Below are 19,700 nucleotides of genomic sequence, written 5' to 3'. Positions count from 1 at the left end.
GCACCCGCATTCACATACAGCCAGGAGATGGTGGAGTATACAGATGCTTACACTTACCTTGGAGTGGTATCTCGTGCTCCCCCCTCTCACGCTCTCCCCTCTGCTACCTTGCCTCCCTCGTGCTCTCCCCTTTGCTGCCCTGCCCCCCTTGCCCTCTCTCCCTCTCTCCCTCTACTGCCCCGCCCCCCTGCACCCCCGTCCCCCTTGTGCTCTCCTTGCAGCCCCACCCCTCACGCTCCCCATCCTTGCTACCCCGTGCGTAGAGAGAGAAAGTGGAGAAAAAGAAAACGTAGAGAGAGAGAAGTAAAAAGCGTAGAGAGAGAAAACCTGCATGTGTAGGGAGACCAAAAAAAAAAATCCTCAAAATTCTATTCCTCTCCCTCTCCTTTTGCGGCCTTCAATCATGAGGAAACAAAATGGCAAGGATGATCCTATGGAGGATGCCATTAAAAAATGCAAGGAAGAAATGAACGAGTCCATCAACAAGATTAATCGCCACCTTCTAGGTACTGTAAAGGCACTCGACGACCGCGTCTCGGCAAATGAAAGCACGATACATACACTTGAGGATCGTGTGAAGGCCCAAGGTGGAAAGGTATGTAAGGTACAGTATATATTCGTTCTGTCCTGTACATAGTACCGAATGGATTCAGTTGTTAGGTACGTTAAATTCGTATGTTCTTTTTTTAAAGCCAAAAACATATAATATGGTCCGTACTCTCCCTGTGCAAGGCTGTGCAGGTAACTTCTTGTATCTGTTGCACAGAAAACTCTCCTAAATAAGACGCCCAAATAACCAAGAACAAGGACGAAAACAAGAGCGCTCGATAAGATTGGCTGTTTTTTTTTAATATAAAAAAAGTGTACAGTACAGATCCGTACGGTACGGAACTGTATTGTACGGACGTACAATACCGTGCGGATCCATACGTGCATCCGGATACAACCTTGTGAAGGCCCAAGATGAGGAAATCGCACTACTCAAGAAAGAGCTTGCAGAGGTGCAATCGCAAAATGTCCTCGAAAAAGGAGAGCTTTAACCCTCAGTAGTTGAAGAGCTTAACACGATTAAAGAGCAAGTACGGGCCATCAAAGAAGGTGAGGAGCAACAAAAAGAAATGACGACCTCGTGGGTAGATGTAGATCATCACAAAGACCCAACAAAAAGCAGAAGAGGCCGAGAAATGGATCGAGATCGTCAAGAAAGGAAAGGGCAAGGAAATAACCCCCCCACCAACCATCATTAACCTGACACTAGAAGAGGAGCAAAGGAGACATGTGCGGGCCTTACACGTAAGGATATGTGGCCTCAGAGACGAAGATAATGTGGATGAAGAGGTGAAAGAACTCATGACTATGGTGGGGGTTAATGAGCAGACACATACGAGGGCTTGGAGAGTAGGCAATAAGAAAAGTGGGAGCAAGGGGGAAACCTCGAAGGAAAGGGCACTCATCCTCCGTTTCCCCTTCCATGGAAGCGAAGGACTTCTTGAAGAAGAGACCGACTCTAAAGAAGACAGACATCTTTCTTGGAGATGACCTCACCCTCTCGTAAATTGCTCATATGCAAGAGGTGATGCCGGAAATTAGAGCGGCAAGGGAAGATTGCTTTTTATCGGATGGAAGGGTGGTGATATTGGAGCGACACTCCGCATGATGGTGAGAGACCTATGGGACCACACTAAAGATGGCAGCCTGGAATTGTAATGGGTCACTCTGTCTTGATGTAGGTGTCTTTGAGGATAGTTTCACTGGGAGAGACATCATTTTCTATTTTGAGACACATCTCTTTGAGGATAGTTTCACTGGGAGAGACATCATTTTCAATACTGAGACACATCAAACCCCTGGGAAATCCATGCCACAGGTGAGCGGATATAGATGGGAGACAGCTTGCAGACAGAAGACCAGATCGGAGCATCGAGGACGGGGCTCAGGGGGAGTGGCAGTTTTATTCAGGGAGGAGTTGCAGCCATTGATATATATAGCACGCAGGGATGAGCAGGCTAGGTACATGTGGGTGAGGCTAAGGGCAGAGACAGGCAGATACCTCTACATTGCTATTTGTTACTTTCCTCCTAATACGTCACTATATGCATCACCTAAAGGATAGTCCCCCTTTGCTATTTTGAATAATGACATATGGGAGTTTTCCAGGGATGGTGACATTATCATATTAGGGGACTTCAATGCTGGGACTGCCCATCACCAGACACTATTTTATGATACTTCCGAGGAGATGCTTAAGGAGCTGGACGTTACAGAGATGGGCCTATCCAGACTATCACAGGATGAGGAGTACACTGAGTATGGCAAATACTTGATAGATATGGGAACTGCACATAGATTGGCCATTTTGAATGGCCTACAAAGATTTTCTGCAGCTTGAGGCTTTACATGCTTTCTACATCGACATGGTGCTAGTACAGTGGATTATATTATGGCCTAGCCAGGTCTCATTCCATTCTTTCAGGATTTCATGGTGGGCACTAGGCCAGTTGGAGTAGCAATTGATCATGCTATCTTTTCTTTCACTCTTATGTTTCAGTTCCGAACAACTCCATTAGGAGAGGTCCCCACACATGCACGACGCCCAGTCAGATATTGACAGAGATGCTCCATGATGCAGCATCAGAGGCATACCCCCCCAGCCAGCCTACACGGAGACGATCTAGAAGCATGCCCCAGAACAATTGGTATGATGAGGAGTGTAGAGAGACGAGGATCAAATTACGAAGGGAAGTGCTCATGGGTATTACCACACATAGACAGTCACGGATTATCTTTCGCCGGCTAGTGCGACGAAAAAAAGGGCTTATCTATCCCAGCTAGAACGGGATATGTATCATCTATTTATGAGTCAAGACTCAGGTGAAGCATGGAAGCTATTCCATGAGCATTCACCACCACCTGCCGTCACCTACATAGAGACATGGGGAGAATATGCCACATCTCTCTACACAACATCAGGGCAACCACCTTTGCCGGACCCACTAGAGACATGCCCTGAGACATGTACTTTCTTTACTACCGAGAGGGTAAGGAAAGCCATTGACAGGATGAAGACAGGGAGAGCACATGATCATGATGGTCTGGTAGCAGAGCACTTCATCCATGTCAAAGGTATGCTTGCAGAGCTTCTTGCTATGATGTTTAATCGAGCCATGTATGAAGGCTTTCCTGACACTTGGAGTATGTCTACGATTGTGCCTATTTTCAAGTCAGGAGATCCCATGATTCCCGGGAATTATCGCACCATCACGGTTGGTCACACATTGGCTAGGTTGTATGCATCCGTTCTTGAGCAGGAGCAGAGTAGATGGGCAGAACGAGAGGACATACGAGCACCAGGGCAGGCAGGATTCAAGAGAGGTTTCTCCACTCTTGACCAGATTCTGACACTCAGAGCTATTAATGAGGAGGGTAGACACCATGGCAAGAGGATCTATTGTAGCTTTGTGGATTTCCGCAAAGCTTTTGACACAATACCCAGAGCCAGACTTATAGGCAGACTACACGACATGGGTGTGCCTATAGAGCTGATATGGGGTATTTTGGCTTTATATAGGACAGTGATGGGGCGGGTACGCACTACTGAGGGAATGTCTGACATGGTCCACTCCACTATTGGAGTGAAGCAGGGATGTATGTGGATGTGTTTTCAGACTATGTAGAGAGAGAGGGAGACAGAGGTGCTCAGCTAGCAGGGACATGGATCCCGATGTTGCTATATGCTGATGATATTGTGTTGATTTCCGACTCCCCGAGAGGGATGCACCGTCATTTGGACGCTTTGCACACATTTGCTCATCATAGTGGATTGTCTACCAACCTTGGGAAAACCAAGGTTATGGTGTTCAACACCACATCACAGTGGGTCAGGAGGTCAGCCCTCACATTTACGTATGGCCAGGAGACTGTGGAGTACACAGATGCATATACCTATCTTGGGGTAGTTTTCAGTGGACCGGTGTATTCAATGAGGAGAGCATCAAAGACTAGACTGACGAGAGCCTATGCAGCCTTGGGATGACTCGAGAGGATGTGTTTCCACGTTCAGTTTCAGGAACCGCGAACAAAGCTCTGGCTTTTTGACACTCTAGTGACTTCAGCTATGCTATAGGAAGTTCAGGTATGGGGACCCTCAGTAGACCATCATGGGAAATCTGGCAACACAGATGGATGGAGATATATGAAGAGGCCTTTGGTCTCTATGATCGCTTGGATGATTCCGGCTAAGGCCTCAGTGCTGCATGAGATTATCCGAGCCGAGCTAGCCGCCCCCCACTCGTGGTTGAGGCATTGACTAGATCAGCATCCTTTATACACAGTTTATGGGACCTCCCCAGATACAGATATGCTCGGCTTGCCCTGGAGTCATCTCGACAACTAACGCTACAAGGCGATACAACATGTGGTATGGACAGATGACAGCATGGTTTCGGTCACATGGTTTTAGCTTGGATAGATTGCCTCCGTTTCAATACTCCCTGGATGCACCCTCCCTGTCTTTCACACGAACAGAGATCACCAGACTCATACGCCAGAATCTGATTCAGCTAGATACCAGGAGCACATGGATACAGCCGACACAGGAGTTGGGCACGAAGATGGCCCTCTACAGAGAGAATCTTCTCCAACTCACAGAGGATGGTTTTGTGACTAGGCCTGCATACATGGATACACACTTATCTCATGGGATACGATGCGCTATTGGGCAGATACGCATATCCTCACATCAGCTCCAGATCGAGACCGGCCGATTTTGAGGGGTACCAGCAAGGGCCAGGATATGTCACCTATGTCGCTTAGAGCCAGAGACAGAGCTGCACTACACATGTCATTGCCCGACGTACTATGAGATACGAGGCCGCTTCCACTGTCTTTTCAGAGAGGGTTTTGGACCATTCTCTAGAGTCATGAGATATTGTTCCTACTAAAGTTGCACAGACTTAGGAGAGCTTGCTGAGGACATCAAGGGAGAGACAGTCTCAGAGACAGATCACAGATTTCTTTACACCAGCCAGGGGAGAGCCAGAAGAGCAGTTATCACAACAGATCTCAGAGCCCACCCACACTAGAGGTACGTTGATTGATCGAGCCATTGAGCTAGGCAGATCCAGACGCCCACGACCTCCAGGGGTCTCCCACCATCGACGAAGACTGCAGCAGAAGATCCAGATCACTCTAGCTCGACATGCAAGACGCCCAACCAGAGTACTGACCATGGAGGATGTCGATGAGATTCGACAGCGACCGATAAGAGATTTCATTTGAAACCCCCGTCCCAATCTTGTTTCATCTCCAGATCAGCTTCAGATTCATTTCCTTAGTGTTTTAGTGTTTTTAGTCTTAGTTCTTTGTACTTTCCGTACTCAGACATGGTATCAGATTCACCAATTGTAACTTTTTGGTCTCATAGGTCATTTTGGCCTTTTGAAGACATTAATATAACATTTCATTTCATCTCTCCCTCTCTCTTCTTTCGCTTCTCTGTGTGTGTGTGTGTGTGTGTGTGTGTGCATGCACACTCCCTTTCTCTCTTCAATGAAAGAGTATTGAACAATTGAATGGAAACCTCAAAGCAAAGAAAACTGGCCAAAAATCTGTATCTGTTCCGTGGATAGCTTTATGGGAAAGCGGCCATGACAGAACTCTATAACCTTCAGCTTCATAGCCGATTCTGTTAGGCAGTGATTAGTAGATTTTTTTGAGTGATCACCTGAGGTGTGGTTGCTTGCATTCGCTTCTCACACCACTTCTCTATGAACTTTTCAATTGTAGCTTGGAATTGATCTTTTGCTCTATTGAAAGATTTGCGCCTCTTTCGATTCTGTTCAATGGTGACCTTCGCATGGCAAACCACACACAGTGTTCGCATATTGCGTAAGGTGCACTCACCTGCAGCAGAATATCTACCAATTAGGTCAAGGAAACATGATAGTGAGCAACGAACCCACTTTGGATATGTACCTCCGCCCTGATGAACAGCTACAATATGATCGGCATGCCAAGCATTTCCCTCTTTAGCATCAGATACCAATTTTTCCAGTCTAAACAAGTCATTCAGCAATCACTTTCTTAGCTGCAAAGGAGAAACTTAATTTGACAATAGTGACATTGACATAGAGAAAACAGACACTTACAAGCGATGATTGTCTTTAAATTGGGGGGCTTTCCTCAAAATGTGTTGCCGCCTTTGCTCATGAGGTAAAGGGCGTATTTTCTCGACAAGGGCATGGCAATCGAGCTTACAAATGGTGCACACTCCCTTTTCCAAAGAAAAAAGCTCCTGAATAAGGTTAAATTTGACAGTCATCAGAAAACCTTAATGGGCTGGCCATTTCAGAAATCTAATTCACAAGAAATTCTTTACTTGGCGAATGTATGCCTGACTAGTCTTGATTCGAAACTGCTGATAGCATTCTTTTCTACAGAACAAATCCTCAAAGTACTCAGGATTCTTCGCATTTATTGTCCTGCCAAGGACATGTTTCAAACACAAATGTTAGATTATGTAGGCAAGGAATGAAATTATGTGCCTCCTGAAGAAGATCTGTGAGCTTTATAGTGCAAAAAGAGGAGGTCCATTCATCTGCAGCTCTGACTTTTGTAGTGTAATTCAAAGTCTTCTCTAAAGAATCGCTTTAAATTTGATACATGTCGAGGGAAGGGCCTTACAAGCATAGATTGTAGCAGAGTTTACAGAGTGGTTCGTCATTGGAGCTCCAAGCCTGTTGTATTTGTCTGTCTTTGAAAGAATGACCCTTTAGCGTGATTTTCCTCCAAACTGCACCCTCTGGGATATTCGAGCTTATTTCACTTTTTGGTGTCACACGCCGCTTTGATCCACCTTTGACTAGTCCCTACGATGTTTTGTATGCAGTCAGTTCAAAAAAGCAATGGTGCATTAGAGCAATCATAGAAGATAAAAGGAAAATTGAAGATATAGGGAAATGTAAAAAAGAGGATACATTATCAGCTTTGCTGCATTCCAATTCAAATGCTAAAGGCAGCTGCAGGGGCCTTCCAAGCAGACTTTTTTGATCGACTGGTCGTAAAGAATTCCATTGTTGAAGAAAATCAGCAGCACACCTCAGATTGGCAGGACTCTCCCTCAAACAATCAGGAATATTTCTGCTCCTCCCTTTTGACTGTGATGGATCATTTAAATCCTCTATATCCTCTGGAAGAAAGTTCACATGCAATGGCTTTGGTCTGAATCCATCTGAACCTGATCTAGTATATATATGAATGCGGCCTGTGTTTGCACTAACCTATGTACATACCAACAAAACCCATTTATGTTAAATTTTTCCTATTTGACGCACACTCAGGTTACTTTCAAGAGAGACAAATGCATAGTTAACATCTGCATTGATCATGAAAAGAAAGAAGTGATCGTGTTTTAATGGAATAGTCTGCATTCCATTCACCTCAAACATAAGAAAGGTTTGGTGTACAATGCTGTCCGATTGCTTTGCATCATAAACATTATGTGTCGCCAGCATAACCTCGTCACCAGTGGTAATACAGCCTTTCCAATCTGTGTTCTCAACTTCTTCACGTTCCCCATCTCCATGTAACTTGCAGTCTACTTCTGTAGACACAATCAAAGCTTCATCTTTTGATTCAACTTCATCAACTGCAGGGCTTTTACTCTGCATCCCAATGAAATGTCCTTCTTCCCTATTTTGTTCATCCTTCATCAGTCTATGCTCTTTATCTTTGGAAGAATGTTGCGAACTCATAATCTCTTTGTCCAAGTTTCCCCAAACCTTGTCAACCTGCAAAGGTATACAGTGAGCGATTATACACCCTACTGCCAAATTAGCAGAAGATACCAAGAATAGCATGCATGAGTGTAATTGCGTGGATGCTTGCTAGTGGGCTGCTTGTATTCAAACACAATGAGTAAGCCCCCTTATTTCACTGCAGGGTCGAATTACCTCTAATCCTGCAATGGCATTATCTGAGCCATTGGTCATTGTAGAAACACGTTCAAGACTTTTGCTGAGTCTTTGCCATTGCATCTCATCTGACGTGTCCTGCATGAATCCTTCCACTTGTAGATAATAAACTAAAAATGACAAAGCACATGTGCATGCCCCTTGAACAAATAATTACCTTTGCACAAAAGAAATAGACGTTAACTGCACTTATTTGACCACGTCTATGGGCTCTATCTTCTGCCTGCAAAGAAAATTCACAGTACAAGCGTCATCCATCTTAAAATCGTTGTTAGTTTTTACACACACATTTCAGCTAATAACTACATCAGAAAAATATCTCATCACAAAAAATTATACCTTTAGTACATCCTTATAGAGATATAACAAACATAACTATATCTTCTCATTACTAAAATATACTGTTACAAACGGAAATATTCACGTAAGTACTCATCACAGAGGTTTATCGCTGTTCCACACTAAGAAAAATCTACTAGTGTTTGCATCCAATTTCAGAGGACATATAACCTTTCCTGGTATTGCAACAATAACAAGCAATAAGTGTTTCCAAGTTCTAGGAAAGTCTTGAATTTCTACCCACATAGGACATTGATGCCTTATCAAACTCTGATAATCTTTTGTTAGAGACCAAGGCAAAACATGAATCATCTGTGTGCTATAGAAAACAAGAGACATTTTCAACATGTGATTTTTAGCACTTTCATTAGAAAGGAGGTTCTCATAGAATTCTCTACGACCATATTGACGTTAAGGATCCATAAGATCTTTGGCAAGAATCAAGATGTGAGAATCCGATAAAAGGTCACACATCAAATTCTAAGGAAGCTATGTAACTCTCTATAGAACATAGCTTAAGCTAAGCACTGAATTTGTTCACAGGCAACGACCAAGAACAGCTCTAATATAAAAAAACACACACAAGCCATCCAGAGAGCAGGAAATACAATATACACACTGTGTAGCTATGGTAATGAAAACAGGAAATGAATTTATTAAATGAGAGCAAGAAATAACAAGGGCTTTTAAAAGGAGGTCGAAGGCCACAATAAATCAAATGCACAACACTAACAAAGAGGAAAACAGGCTCGCGCGACACAAGCAGGACTCACACCCACACCCACACCCACACGCCGCCTCTCTCTCCACATGCACACATGTGCATATACACACACACACTTGTTTTTTTGTAAATCTTTGGGATTAATTTACAAGTGGGAAACCCAAGGCGAGGAAAACCCACGGAAAGGATCATATACAAAAGAAAGAACACAAAAATGTTCAGCTGTGAAAGAGGGCTAAAAGCATTCATAGGAAAGCTGATGTATCCCAAGGGTGATATCACCAACTTCCAAGGCAAAATGTAAAGATTGTCCAAAAGAAAGCTTGAAAAATGGAAAAGGATCTGCATTAGAGCAGTGGAACATATAGCCATTACATTGGCACCATAGGGTCCAATAGGGTAAAATCTGACCCTCATAAAGAAGACCGCAAATTGCAGCAAGGAAGTGGGAGAATGCCAAAAGCCCAGAATCGCCTCTGGCAGACCATAGAGGGAAAATGGAGCTGCATACAAGTTGAAATGCGTCGAAGAAAAACTCTAGTAATGCAGCAATCCCGTAGCAAGTGACTAACAGTCTCTTCCAAAGTCGAAGAGAAGACACAACTAGAAGAGCAGATATGTCGTGCATTGAGAAACCTTCCCACTGGAAGAACTCCAACAAGCATCGGTAGAGAAAAAATCACTCCTTCAAAGGCAAGTGGCTCTTCTAGATGGCAGAGAGAGGCTTCCTCCACCAGGTATCAGACTTGTGCATGGACAATAGGGCATTATAATGGTCAGGCAAGCCAAGGCCAAGGAAGAAGAAGAGCATAAACTTGACAGGAAGAAACAGCCTCAAAAGGCGTGTCCCGGAAATTCCAATCAGCCATGCGGCTACCATCAGCCAAAGGCAGAATGGGTAAAAAATCAGCCAGCATGAGCTGAAGTTCTCTCCAGAGCTGAAGGTAATGCAGCAAGGGGAAATTGGAAAGTGTAGCCACCTCATCAACATCATCACCAACAACACGAAGGCCACGACAAGAGAGAAAGTATTCCTGCCAAGGCGAACGGTCAACCAAAGCAAGAGAGAATGCCCGACTCCTATGAAGCATCTCCAAACGAAGCGAATTCCCTTCCCGTTGCGGTCAACGATGCCATGATAAATGCATTGTAACATCCTTCCAAGAAAAAATCAAACTGAAAGTATACGGACATCCAGGAATATGCCCTTCCATCTTACCAAACACAACCTCCTAGAGAGATGATTGCCAATGACCAAAGGCAACATGCTGACACAAGTAGGCAAGCATAAGTGTCCAAGGCTGAGTTTGTTGCACAATGGTAGGCAACAACATGGCTTTCCTAGCAAGAGCATGCCTGTGCAAGTCCCAGATACTGAGGCCACCAAAGCGCTTAGGAGTGCAAAGTTTCCCAATCGACATCAAACGCAGGCCTTTTTTGTGAGTATGGGTTCGCCACAAATGAGACAAAAGAGCTGACATAAGAGAATCCAGACAAATAGAACTTAACGTAAGCCATCAAGGCACTTTGAACGATTCGCAATCAAACATGCAAAGGCCATGTGGATAATTTCCAGTGATGCAATTTGACATTCAAGTGTTGCGTAACCCAATCAGCTTTTTGAATGTGAGTGACATTCCATCCAATTGGATAGCCCAAATGCCTGGCAATGACATTCGGAGGAACAATCTCTCCTGGCTACAACATATTACACACACACATACACACCACTTGGATGTGAGAAGCACACAAAAAAACCAAAAACCAAAAGCGCTTGTACGCGCGCGCGCACACACACTTTTTTGTAAATCAATTTGGCGCGCGCGCGCACACACACACACACTTTTTTTTGTAAATCAATTTGATTTAACTATCTGTGGGAAACCTCAAAGAGAGGAAAACCCACCAAAAAGATGTACAAGGAAAGGAACACAACAGTGTTCGGCTGTACAAAATATCTAAAAGCATTCATAAGAAAGCTGTTGTATCTTTGCCGTGATATCACCAACTTCCAAGGAAAACCGCAAAGACTTCCGAAGGGAAATCTTGAAGAAAGGTAGGGGATCCGTATGAATGCTATGGAACATATAGCCATTACGCTGTCGCCACAGGCTCCAGTATGCCCAAAACCTGACCCACATGAAGAAGGCTGCAAAGCACTGCAACGCCGGCGAGAAGATACCAAAAACCCAAAACCTCTTATGGAAGACCGTCGTGGGAAAATGTAGCCGCATACACGCAGATACCTGACGAAGAAAGTCTCGAGTGACACAGCAATCCCACAAGAGGTGACAAACATCCTCCTCGGCAGCTGAGCAACGGACACATGACCAAGGACGGATACATCGCATCCTAAGAAAGGTACCCACCGGGAGCACACCAAGTAAACACCGCCAAAGAAACAAACGCTCTTTCAACGGCAAACGGCTTTCCCATATTGCAGATATAATCCTTCGCCACCAAATATCTGATTTATGCATTTGCCAAATAGCGTTGCAATGATCAACAATCCATGGACGAGGCAGAAGAAGAGCATATGCCCGGCCGGCAAAAATATCTTGAAATAGCATTTCCCCAAGCTTCCAGTCAGACATTCGATCACCATCAGCCAAAGGTGAAACGGGCAAAAAACCTGTCAACATTTGTTGTAATTCTCTCCAAAACTGGCGATAGTGCATGCCCAATCCAAAGCGGCGAGCGGCAAATGGAAACTCGAAAGTAAAACCAGCTGCATCCACTACATCCTCAACCACTCGACTGCCACGGCAGGAGAGGAAATACGCTTGGCGAGGTGAGCGGTTGACCAAAGTAAGAGAAAAAGCCCGACTCCAATGAAGGCTCTCCGCACGAAGTGAGTTTCCTTCCCTCCGAGCATTCCATGAGAGATGAATCGTACTGTTTCCATGCAGAAAGCAAGTGGAAGAAAGCGGACATCCAGGAATATGACCATCCATCTTACCAAATACTGCCTCCCACATGGATGATTGCCAGTGACCAAATGAGGATGTAACCACATGCTGACTCAAGTGTGCAAACATAAGAGTCCAAGGCTGAGATTGATGCACAAGTGTAGGCAAAAGCATAGCCTTCCTAGCAATGACATGCCTACGCAGGTCCAAAATATTCAAACCACCAAAGCGGTTTGGTGTACAAAGTTTTGCCATCGATATCAAGTGCAAACCTTTTTTGTGAGCACGCGTTCGCCACAAATGAGACAAAATGGCCGACATGAGAGAATCAAGACAATGACGGGGCCAATGCAACAATGGCAAAAAGAACTGAACATATGCCATGAGGATACTCTGAACAATTCGCAGGCGAACATGTAGCGGCCAGGTAGAAAGCTTCCAGTAATGCAATTTAACATTCAAGCGATTCATAACCCAATCCACTTTCTACGTGTGAGTAACATTCCATCCAATTGGATAACCGAAATGCCTAGTGATTACATTTGGAAGAACAATCTCTCCTCGCCACAACGGAGCATGCCAATCACAAGAACGAAGCGGCAGAAGCTTTGATTTACGGAAATTGACTTTAAGACCAGCCGCAAGCGCAAACAACTCCACAGCGTTCATAATCTCTTGAACATCGTTTTTCTGATTGCGGGGCATAAATAGCGAGTCATCTGCATAAGCCTGCCCAATAAAAGTATGAGCCGACGATAGCTGCAAACCATGAAGACGCTGCGCAGAGGTCAAGTGATCAAGATACATCAACAAAGGATGAGAAGCAATTGCATACAGCAAAGCACTAATAAGGCAACCTTGCCTAACCGAACAACCAAGCGGCCACGATTCTGTCAATTCCCCGTCCAGGATTCCCGAAGACGTACTACAATCATACAAGAAATGAACCAGATTGGCCAACTTAGGACCTTCTCATTGTGGCAGCAATGAAGTCCTAGTGCACAGTGTCAAAGGCCTTTTCAATATCAACTTGCATGACCAGCTATTCTTGTTGCGTATACTTAGCATATTCCATGCCAATCATAAGATTGGCCAAATTGTCCATGATTTGACGACGAGGAATGAAACCATACTGAGCCTGATGAAGTCCTGTAAACAAATAGTCCTTGATGCGATGGACCAACATTTTAGCCAAAATCTTGTATATCACCCGCATCAAAGTTATGGGCCGCCAATGAGAGAACTGCTCACAAAGCGCTTGCTTAGGCAACAACTTAAGTAAGCCCTCTTTCCATGAAATTGGTAGATCCTGTTTTTCCCATGCTACATTTATCATGAAGATCAGGGGTTGTTTAAGAGCATCCCAAAATGAGAGGAAAAATTCCACAGTAAGTCCGTCCCAACCAGGAGATCTCCACCGGCCCAATGCAAGCAAGGCACCATGCAATTCGGCGACAGAGAAAGGATCCTCAAGGCATTGAGCCTCTTGCGAAGACAGGATCGGACGAACATAAGAAAGCAACAATTCACGCGCTCGACAAGCTGCCGAAGACGGCTGAGATGGAGCAGCAAACACCTTACGGTAATGTGAAACCATAACCTCAGCAAGTTCCCGCTTCGAAGAAGTCCAAGCACCCGAGGGAAGCATAACCCGTTTAATGGACTGTGAGACTCTCGAATGATGCAAATGCTTAAAAAATTTCTTCGAAGCACAACCTTTATCCATAAAGGCTTGTTGACGTGCACGCGTCTGCCACTTAGCAAGATTCCTCTTATCATTTTGCTGAATACACACTTTAGCTTCACATAACTCCGTCATTTCAGAGTCAAACAATGGGCAGAAATCAGCCAACTGTTGTAAGCGTTGACTAACCTGTTTCGCATCAACGACATTCTCCCGAATGCGCTGCATATGCTGCCTACCATAGCCAGAAATCACACTTTGTACTCTCATGACAAAACGATACCAAGCACCATCCAAATCAATATGCATTTGAGCCAACAACGGAGGAATAATATCGGCAACCATGTGACGAAAAGCTTCATGAGTAAGATAGGCATTATTAACATGCAACAAACGTTTCCTGTGAAGAGGCCGATCACAAATAGACTGTCCAAAATACAACGATAGCAAAAGAGGATAATGATCCGATAGCTACAGAGCATAATCTATCCTCATGTCACATACAAATTCTTCATACTGTTGCCCATTAAGCAAATACCAACGATCCAATCGTGCTCTATAAGAGGAATGAGCAGCATGCTGAAAGGTAAAACCAGAGGCATCAGGATGCAAAGAACGCCATATATCAATCATTTGAGCAGAGGCAACAAAAAGATCCCAATTGTGTTTCTCCGCAAGCAGCATATGCGAATTTCCTGTGGTGCTGTCAAGCAAATCAGGAGTATTAATGAAATCTCCACACAGAAATGCATTCGATGTCCATAGGCGAGACGAGATTTCCCTCCACAAAGCAGCTCTTTGCCCAGAGGCCGTATATGCATATGTACCTCCAAATTCATGAACTTGACCATTCAACAAACATTGTACAACCATCCACCGACCATGCGGATCATTGTATAACAAAACAGGCTGAAGCTCATGTCGAATCAGCATCAATACACCATAGAAATCTTGCGAGCCAGCATACGCAATCCAATATCCGGCAAAATAGGAACATTGGCCAGCAAACTCATGCTGATTGTACTCTTGCAATACAACTATGTCTGCCCTACATGTATGTACATAGTGCCAAGTCAGCCGCCATTTGTCAAGGTTGCATAACCCACGCACATTGTATGAGATGCATTTAATATGACTTTGCATTGGAAATATATGTATAAAAAGCAACAAGTATCAAAATCAAGTGGAGGTGCCCATAGATACGTCTCCATCCACTGCATTCGTACGAGGACCCATCCTTTGAGTCAGGGCAGGAAACGTGTCCACAGTGTTCACATGCGATGTGGAAGCCTCACCAAGGAGTACATCTTTGTAAGAGTGCATCGCTTTGTCCCATGCATCAATTAGCGTGCGATTGTCATTGCATGGAAGTTGCTTAAACGATGCATTCTTGCTAGCATTAACAGAAGGAACGTAATTACGAGAAGAAAGTGGCGTGCGAATCTTCGGTGCTTTTTTCGGCACCACCCATGTATTGACATCAGTAGGTCCAACATTTTTGCCTTTAGCAGCAGCCCCATTCCCAAGATCAGTAACTTGCTGTACTTTGCCTTTCCCTTTGTCCACATTTGAAGCCACTTTAGTAGTAGAAACTCCACTTTGCTTGGCTTCACTTGTGGGTTTTCCAGTAGGGATAGAGGTGGACAAAGGAACAGCAGATGGAGGGGGTTGGAAGACCGGCTCTGGACATTCGGATTGCATATGGCCAAACTTGCCGCATCGAAAACATGAATTCGCAAATTTTTCCCATTTAAGTTTAAAGGGGCGCTTGCCTACCCATGGATCACCTGAGTCAACCATAATACCATCGGGGGTAATCTTGTCCATGTCCCATAGAATACAAAACCTGTTGGTATTCGCATCCAATTTTGGAGGACAGATAACCTTTCCAAGCTGCGTAACCAACAACGGCGGCAGGAAATGTCTCCACGTGCGGGGGAAATCAACAATTTCCACCCACACCGGGCATTTGTGACGAATAAGACTCTGGTAGTCTTTAGTGAGTGCCCATGGGAGAACATGTGTCATCTGCGTATTAAAAAAGAGGGGAGACATCTTAAGGAGAAAATCGACCCATTGGCCGACATCTTGCGCAGTAGGCATTTTCCCCGGGAAAAACAGAATAATTGCATTCATAGCGTACTGCGCAACTGGGTCCATGAGGTCCTGTACCGGAATGCGCACCTCAAGAGCAGGCGCCTAACCATTCCATGCCTGTCGAGCCTCCTCAAAGTCCTCATACAAAGCATGGCTTGATCTCAGAAGCTCCCTCCGACGTGGGTTCCATCGCTTTCCGACGCTTAAAGATGCACAGTGAGTCAAACATAAATTAAAAGAAACCCCTTCTTCAAACAAAACCGATTAGCGAGAAAATTCCGCAATCTACTGTGAAGAAAACCTTGCAAATAACAGACTAACCACAGCTCTGTACATACTTCACAGAAAGCAGCAACCAAAACCCACAGCAATATACATGTGCTGAATTTTGCCCAAAGAACTGGAGCTTGACTGAGATTCTACCCTGTATACAAACTGCCCTGCTAGTCCTGCATAGCGAGACCCAACAGAACAGCACTGGCCACCACTAGGCGTGCAAAACCTGTTGCACTGTCATTGACAGACTTGCTGGGCAATACTGTAGTTCTTAGCAGCGACGAGCAGGAGGGCGCGCTGGGTAAAAAACACGCAGGAGCAGTCACGTAGGGGCAATAGTCACCCTTGCTGGCGAGACGACAGAGGGCTGCTGCTGCGCGCAGCTTGCACGAGAACTTCACAACAGAGGAGCAGAACTTCAAGGCTGCATGGATCCAGTAGTGCACCACAGTTCTTTGTCAATGGAATCCAACCCTGAACTGGAACAGCCTACTCCACCTGACGGGTCAGAAGATCTGTTGGAGTGAGTGGAAGCTACCAAGTCTACCCCTTGTTATGGGGTCTCTATTCAATCTTTGCCTGAGGATACACCATCTTCCAATGTTTCTACAATAACCGAGCCCAATGAGCCACCTGAGCCAACAACAAGTATGGAGGTCACAGAGACTAATAACTATGGGTGAGTCTATAAAGAATCAGGAAGAAGTCTCCTTTACAAGAGTTCACCCACACCTCAACCTCAGCCCAACCTCAGCCTCATCTGTGTTGACTCTCCGTCCAAGCCAAAGCTCTCCTCTGTGTCTCGTGTCTCACCAAGCTTCCTCAAGACGGGTTAAAACAAAGCGATGCTGATTTGAAGATTGATGAGACACCAGGTCATGATGTCTCTCTGCTGCTAGACGCGGCAACCTCTTCACCTATAGAGACACCTTCAGCAGTGCCATCTCCAGACCCAACGATGATTTTGAAAGAGATTGGTTTGTAAAACGTCTGGGAAGACCAGTGAGTGTACGGCTATCTGATCCTCTTGTCTTGAGTTGGCATTCCACAGAGGACATGTTTCTTTCGAACCCTGGAACAGTTCCAGGTCAGCTTAAGCTTCCTCCACCAAATGCTCTCTGTAATATCAGTGAAGTACGTTGTGAACTACCAGATAAGCTACCAGATGTCTAGGTTAGCATCAGACTTCAGGGGTGTGCCATTTCACAATTTAGAAACCTTGTGGCAGACCTAAGGCCACGGAAATGTTGCTCAAAGTAGCTTGGGGAAGGCGTTGTCTCCAAAACTGCAGTTGTTGCTTTTGTACAACATTTCCCGTTAATTTCTTTAGCTGGCCTTATCCCTAACCCCCTCCTCGCCCCTAACTACCACCCTTCCCCTCTCGCCCCTAACCACCCCCCCCTCGCCCCTACCCACCCCCCCTCTTCCTCCTCCTCGTCCCTACCCACCCCCCTCACCTTCCCCTACCCTCCCTCTCCCGCCTCTCACCACCCCTCGCCCGTACCCGCCACCCTTCCCCTACTCACCACCCTCTCCTTGCCCCTCACCCCCTCCTCTCACCACCTCCTCCTTGTCCCTACCCACCCCCCTCCCTCACCTTGCCCCTAACCTCCCCCTACCCACCCCCCTCACCACCCCTACCCGCCACCCTTCTCCTCTCGCCCCTACCCAACCCCCCCTCTCACCCCTACCCGCCACCCTCCCCCTCTATCTGCCAATCTTCCCCTCCCGCCCCTCACCCCTACCCACCCCTGTCTGCCCTCTCCTTGCCCCTACCCTCCCCCTCTCCTCGCCCTTCACCACCCCCCTTTCCCCCCTCCTCGCCCCTACCCACCACCCTCTCCCCTCTCGCCCCTACCCACCACCCTCCTCCCCCCTCTCCTCGCCCCTACCCATCCCCCTCTTCCCCCTCCTCATCTCTACCCGCCACCCTTCCCCCCTCCTCCCTACCCGCCACCCTTCCCCCTCCTCACACTGGGAGGACTCTCACCTAGGTAGTGACACGTGGCAGTGATATTGGATGGTCTAGTGGACACCGTGGCCAGATCACCACCACCACAGTTTGGAGATAGACTTAGCTTGACTGGATACTTTGAGAGTCGTCGTTGGTGGCTCTTTATGATTGTATATATTCGTAGTTGGTTCTAGTCTGGAGGATCATCATCATCATCCACTTGTACGGTCGAGTGTCTTGAGTCTCTTGAGTTCATGCACCGCACGTATGCACCGTCCCTGCACATTGGAGCCTCGACACCCCCATTGTACCCTTGAGTCCTGGGCTTGGAGCTGAGTGTGCTGCCAACTAAGTTCTGAGTCTGTTGTGCTTTTGAGTTGTTCTTCTATTTCTGTGTGATGTTTTATGTTGGAGTGAGGTTTCTTGCATATTGCACTGAGGAGCACCCACCGCACTGTAGAGAGAACGACACACTTTCCTCGCTACAGAATCCAACAACAAGCCATGGACGATGGATCAACAAAGAGCACAAGAAGATCCCTTGCCAAAGATATTGCAACAAGAAGCGACAAATCAGGTGTTACATGCAAATTTTATCTAATTGAGAGCATTTTGTTCATGAAGTCATACCAATAGTGAAAGAGAAGGAAAGAGTGAAGAGCATTGAGAATGAAGCCAGGATTTGGAGGGCTCCCCCTAGGCTGGAATAGGGAGGACACTGCAGATTAAAAGAAAAATGACTACATACTAGAGACAAATGTTCTTATAACAAGGTTGTTTAATTTGTGGATTTAGGAGATTTCCAGCCCCATCATAGGAAAAGGCACACAGATAAAGCTCACCTTATGGAAAAATATGACAAAATACTAGATAAAAAGTAGAAAAACTGATTTCAAGGAACAGACCAGTAGAGTTAGCTAAAGTCAGCAATCTATAGAAGAGGAAAGGCAATCACTGGAGAGTTTTGTACCCCACTCCCCAAGGAGTGACCACATCCCTATTTAGACAAAGCTATTTTTATTTCGTATAATGCACCCCATTGTAATAATAACGGTGTCCTAGAGTCCCCAGAAGCATGTATTCTTATTTATTTTTATGGCTATTTTGTTTTATGACTTTTAGGCCATTGAAACCTGCAGTGGAAATGTAAAGATGGATTTCTTATATCTCTCCTATAGGTCAATTTTGGTCTCCAAAAGACATAAATAGACTCTCTCTCTGTGTGTGGATTTCCGCAAAGCCTTTGATACAATGCCACGAGCCAGACTCATACGCAGATTGCATGTCACAAACTGCTAACGTGTCAAAGCCCTAAAGGATGGAGCCAGCTTGCAGATGCCGACCGAGGGGCCTAAACCCTAAGAAGAACTAGTAACAGAAGAAGAAGTCCTACCAACTTATGGGGACCCCGTCTGATGGGGCCCCAAGTGACATAAAGAAGTAAAATAAAGCACGACACACACACACACACACACACACAAGAAATTGCGAAGCTGGCTGATGGTGTGGCAGATTTCCGAAAATCACATTGGCTGATGACGTGGCATGCTGTACGGATTTCCGCGTTTTGCGTTGGTTGATGACGTGGCAGGCTGTACGGATTTTCGTAAATTACGCTGGCAGCTTTTGGCATTGCTTTTGGGACCAAAAGCTTTTGAGTTTTGAAGGCTTTTCATTGTAACTGCTTTCAGGCCAAGGGCCTTTAAATATGAGGTTAGGGCTCATTCTCTGGCATGCTTCCTGGAGA

At 45.6% G+C, this 19,700-nt stretch overlaps 1 protein-coding gene across 1 annotated transcript in view; it reads right to left on the bottom strand.

Moving 5' to 3' along the window:
* Nucleotides 1-19,700, bottom strand: part of LOC147437610 (uncharacterized) — a 74,896-nt gene that overhangs the window by 14,359 nt on the left and 40,837 nt on the right. Inside the window, exons 5-13 of the mRNA XM_086487123.1 lie at nucleotides 8,128-8,193; nucleotides 7,950-8,048; nucleotides 7,437-7,787; nucleotides 6,975-7,277; nucleotides 6,682-6,866; nucleotides 6,377-6,479; nucleotides 6,147-6,292; nucleotides 5,974-6,053; nucleotides 5,723-5,901 (exon numbers count right to left, since the gene is read on the bottom strand). Coding sequence (XP_086343249.1) covers nucleotides 5,723-5,901; nucleotides 5,974-6,053; nucleotides 6,147-6,292; nucleotides 6,377-6,479; nucleotides 6,682-6,866; nucleotides 6,975-7,277; nucleotides 7,437-7,787; nucleotides 7,950-8,048; nucleotides 8,128-8,193 — 1,512 coding nt within the window. The remainder of the gene's footprint in view (nucleotides 1-5,722; nucleotides 5,902-5,973; nucleotides 6,054-6,146; nucleotides 6,293-6,376; nucleotides 6,480-6,681; nucleotides 6,867-6,974; nucleotides 7,278-7,436; nucleotides 7,788-7,949; nucleotides 8,049-8,127; nucleotides 8,194-19,700) is intronic.

Source organism: Adiantum capillus-veneris, chromosome 17, assembly GCF_014529385.1.
Source record: "Adiantum capillus-veneris isolate H3 chromosome 17, ASM1452938v2, whole genome shotgun sequence".
Taxonomy (NCBI): Eukaryota; Viridiplantae; Streptophyta; class Polypodiopsida; order Polypodiales; family Pteridaceae; genus Adiantum; species Adiantum capillus-veneris.
The sequence above is the reverse complement of the archived record's forward strand: the minus strand, read 5'-3'. Positions and strand labels throughout refer to the sequence as shown.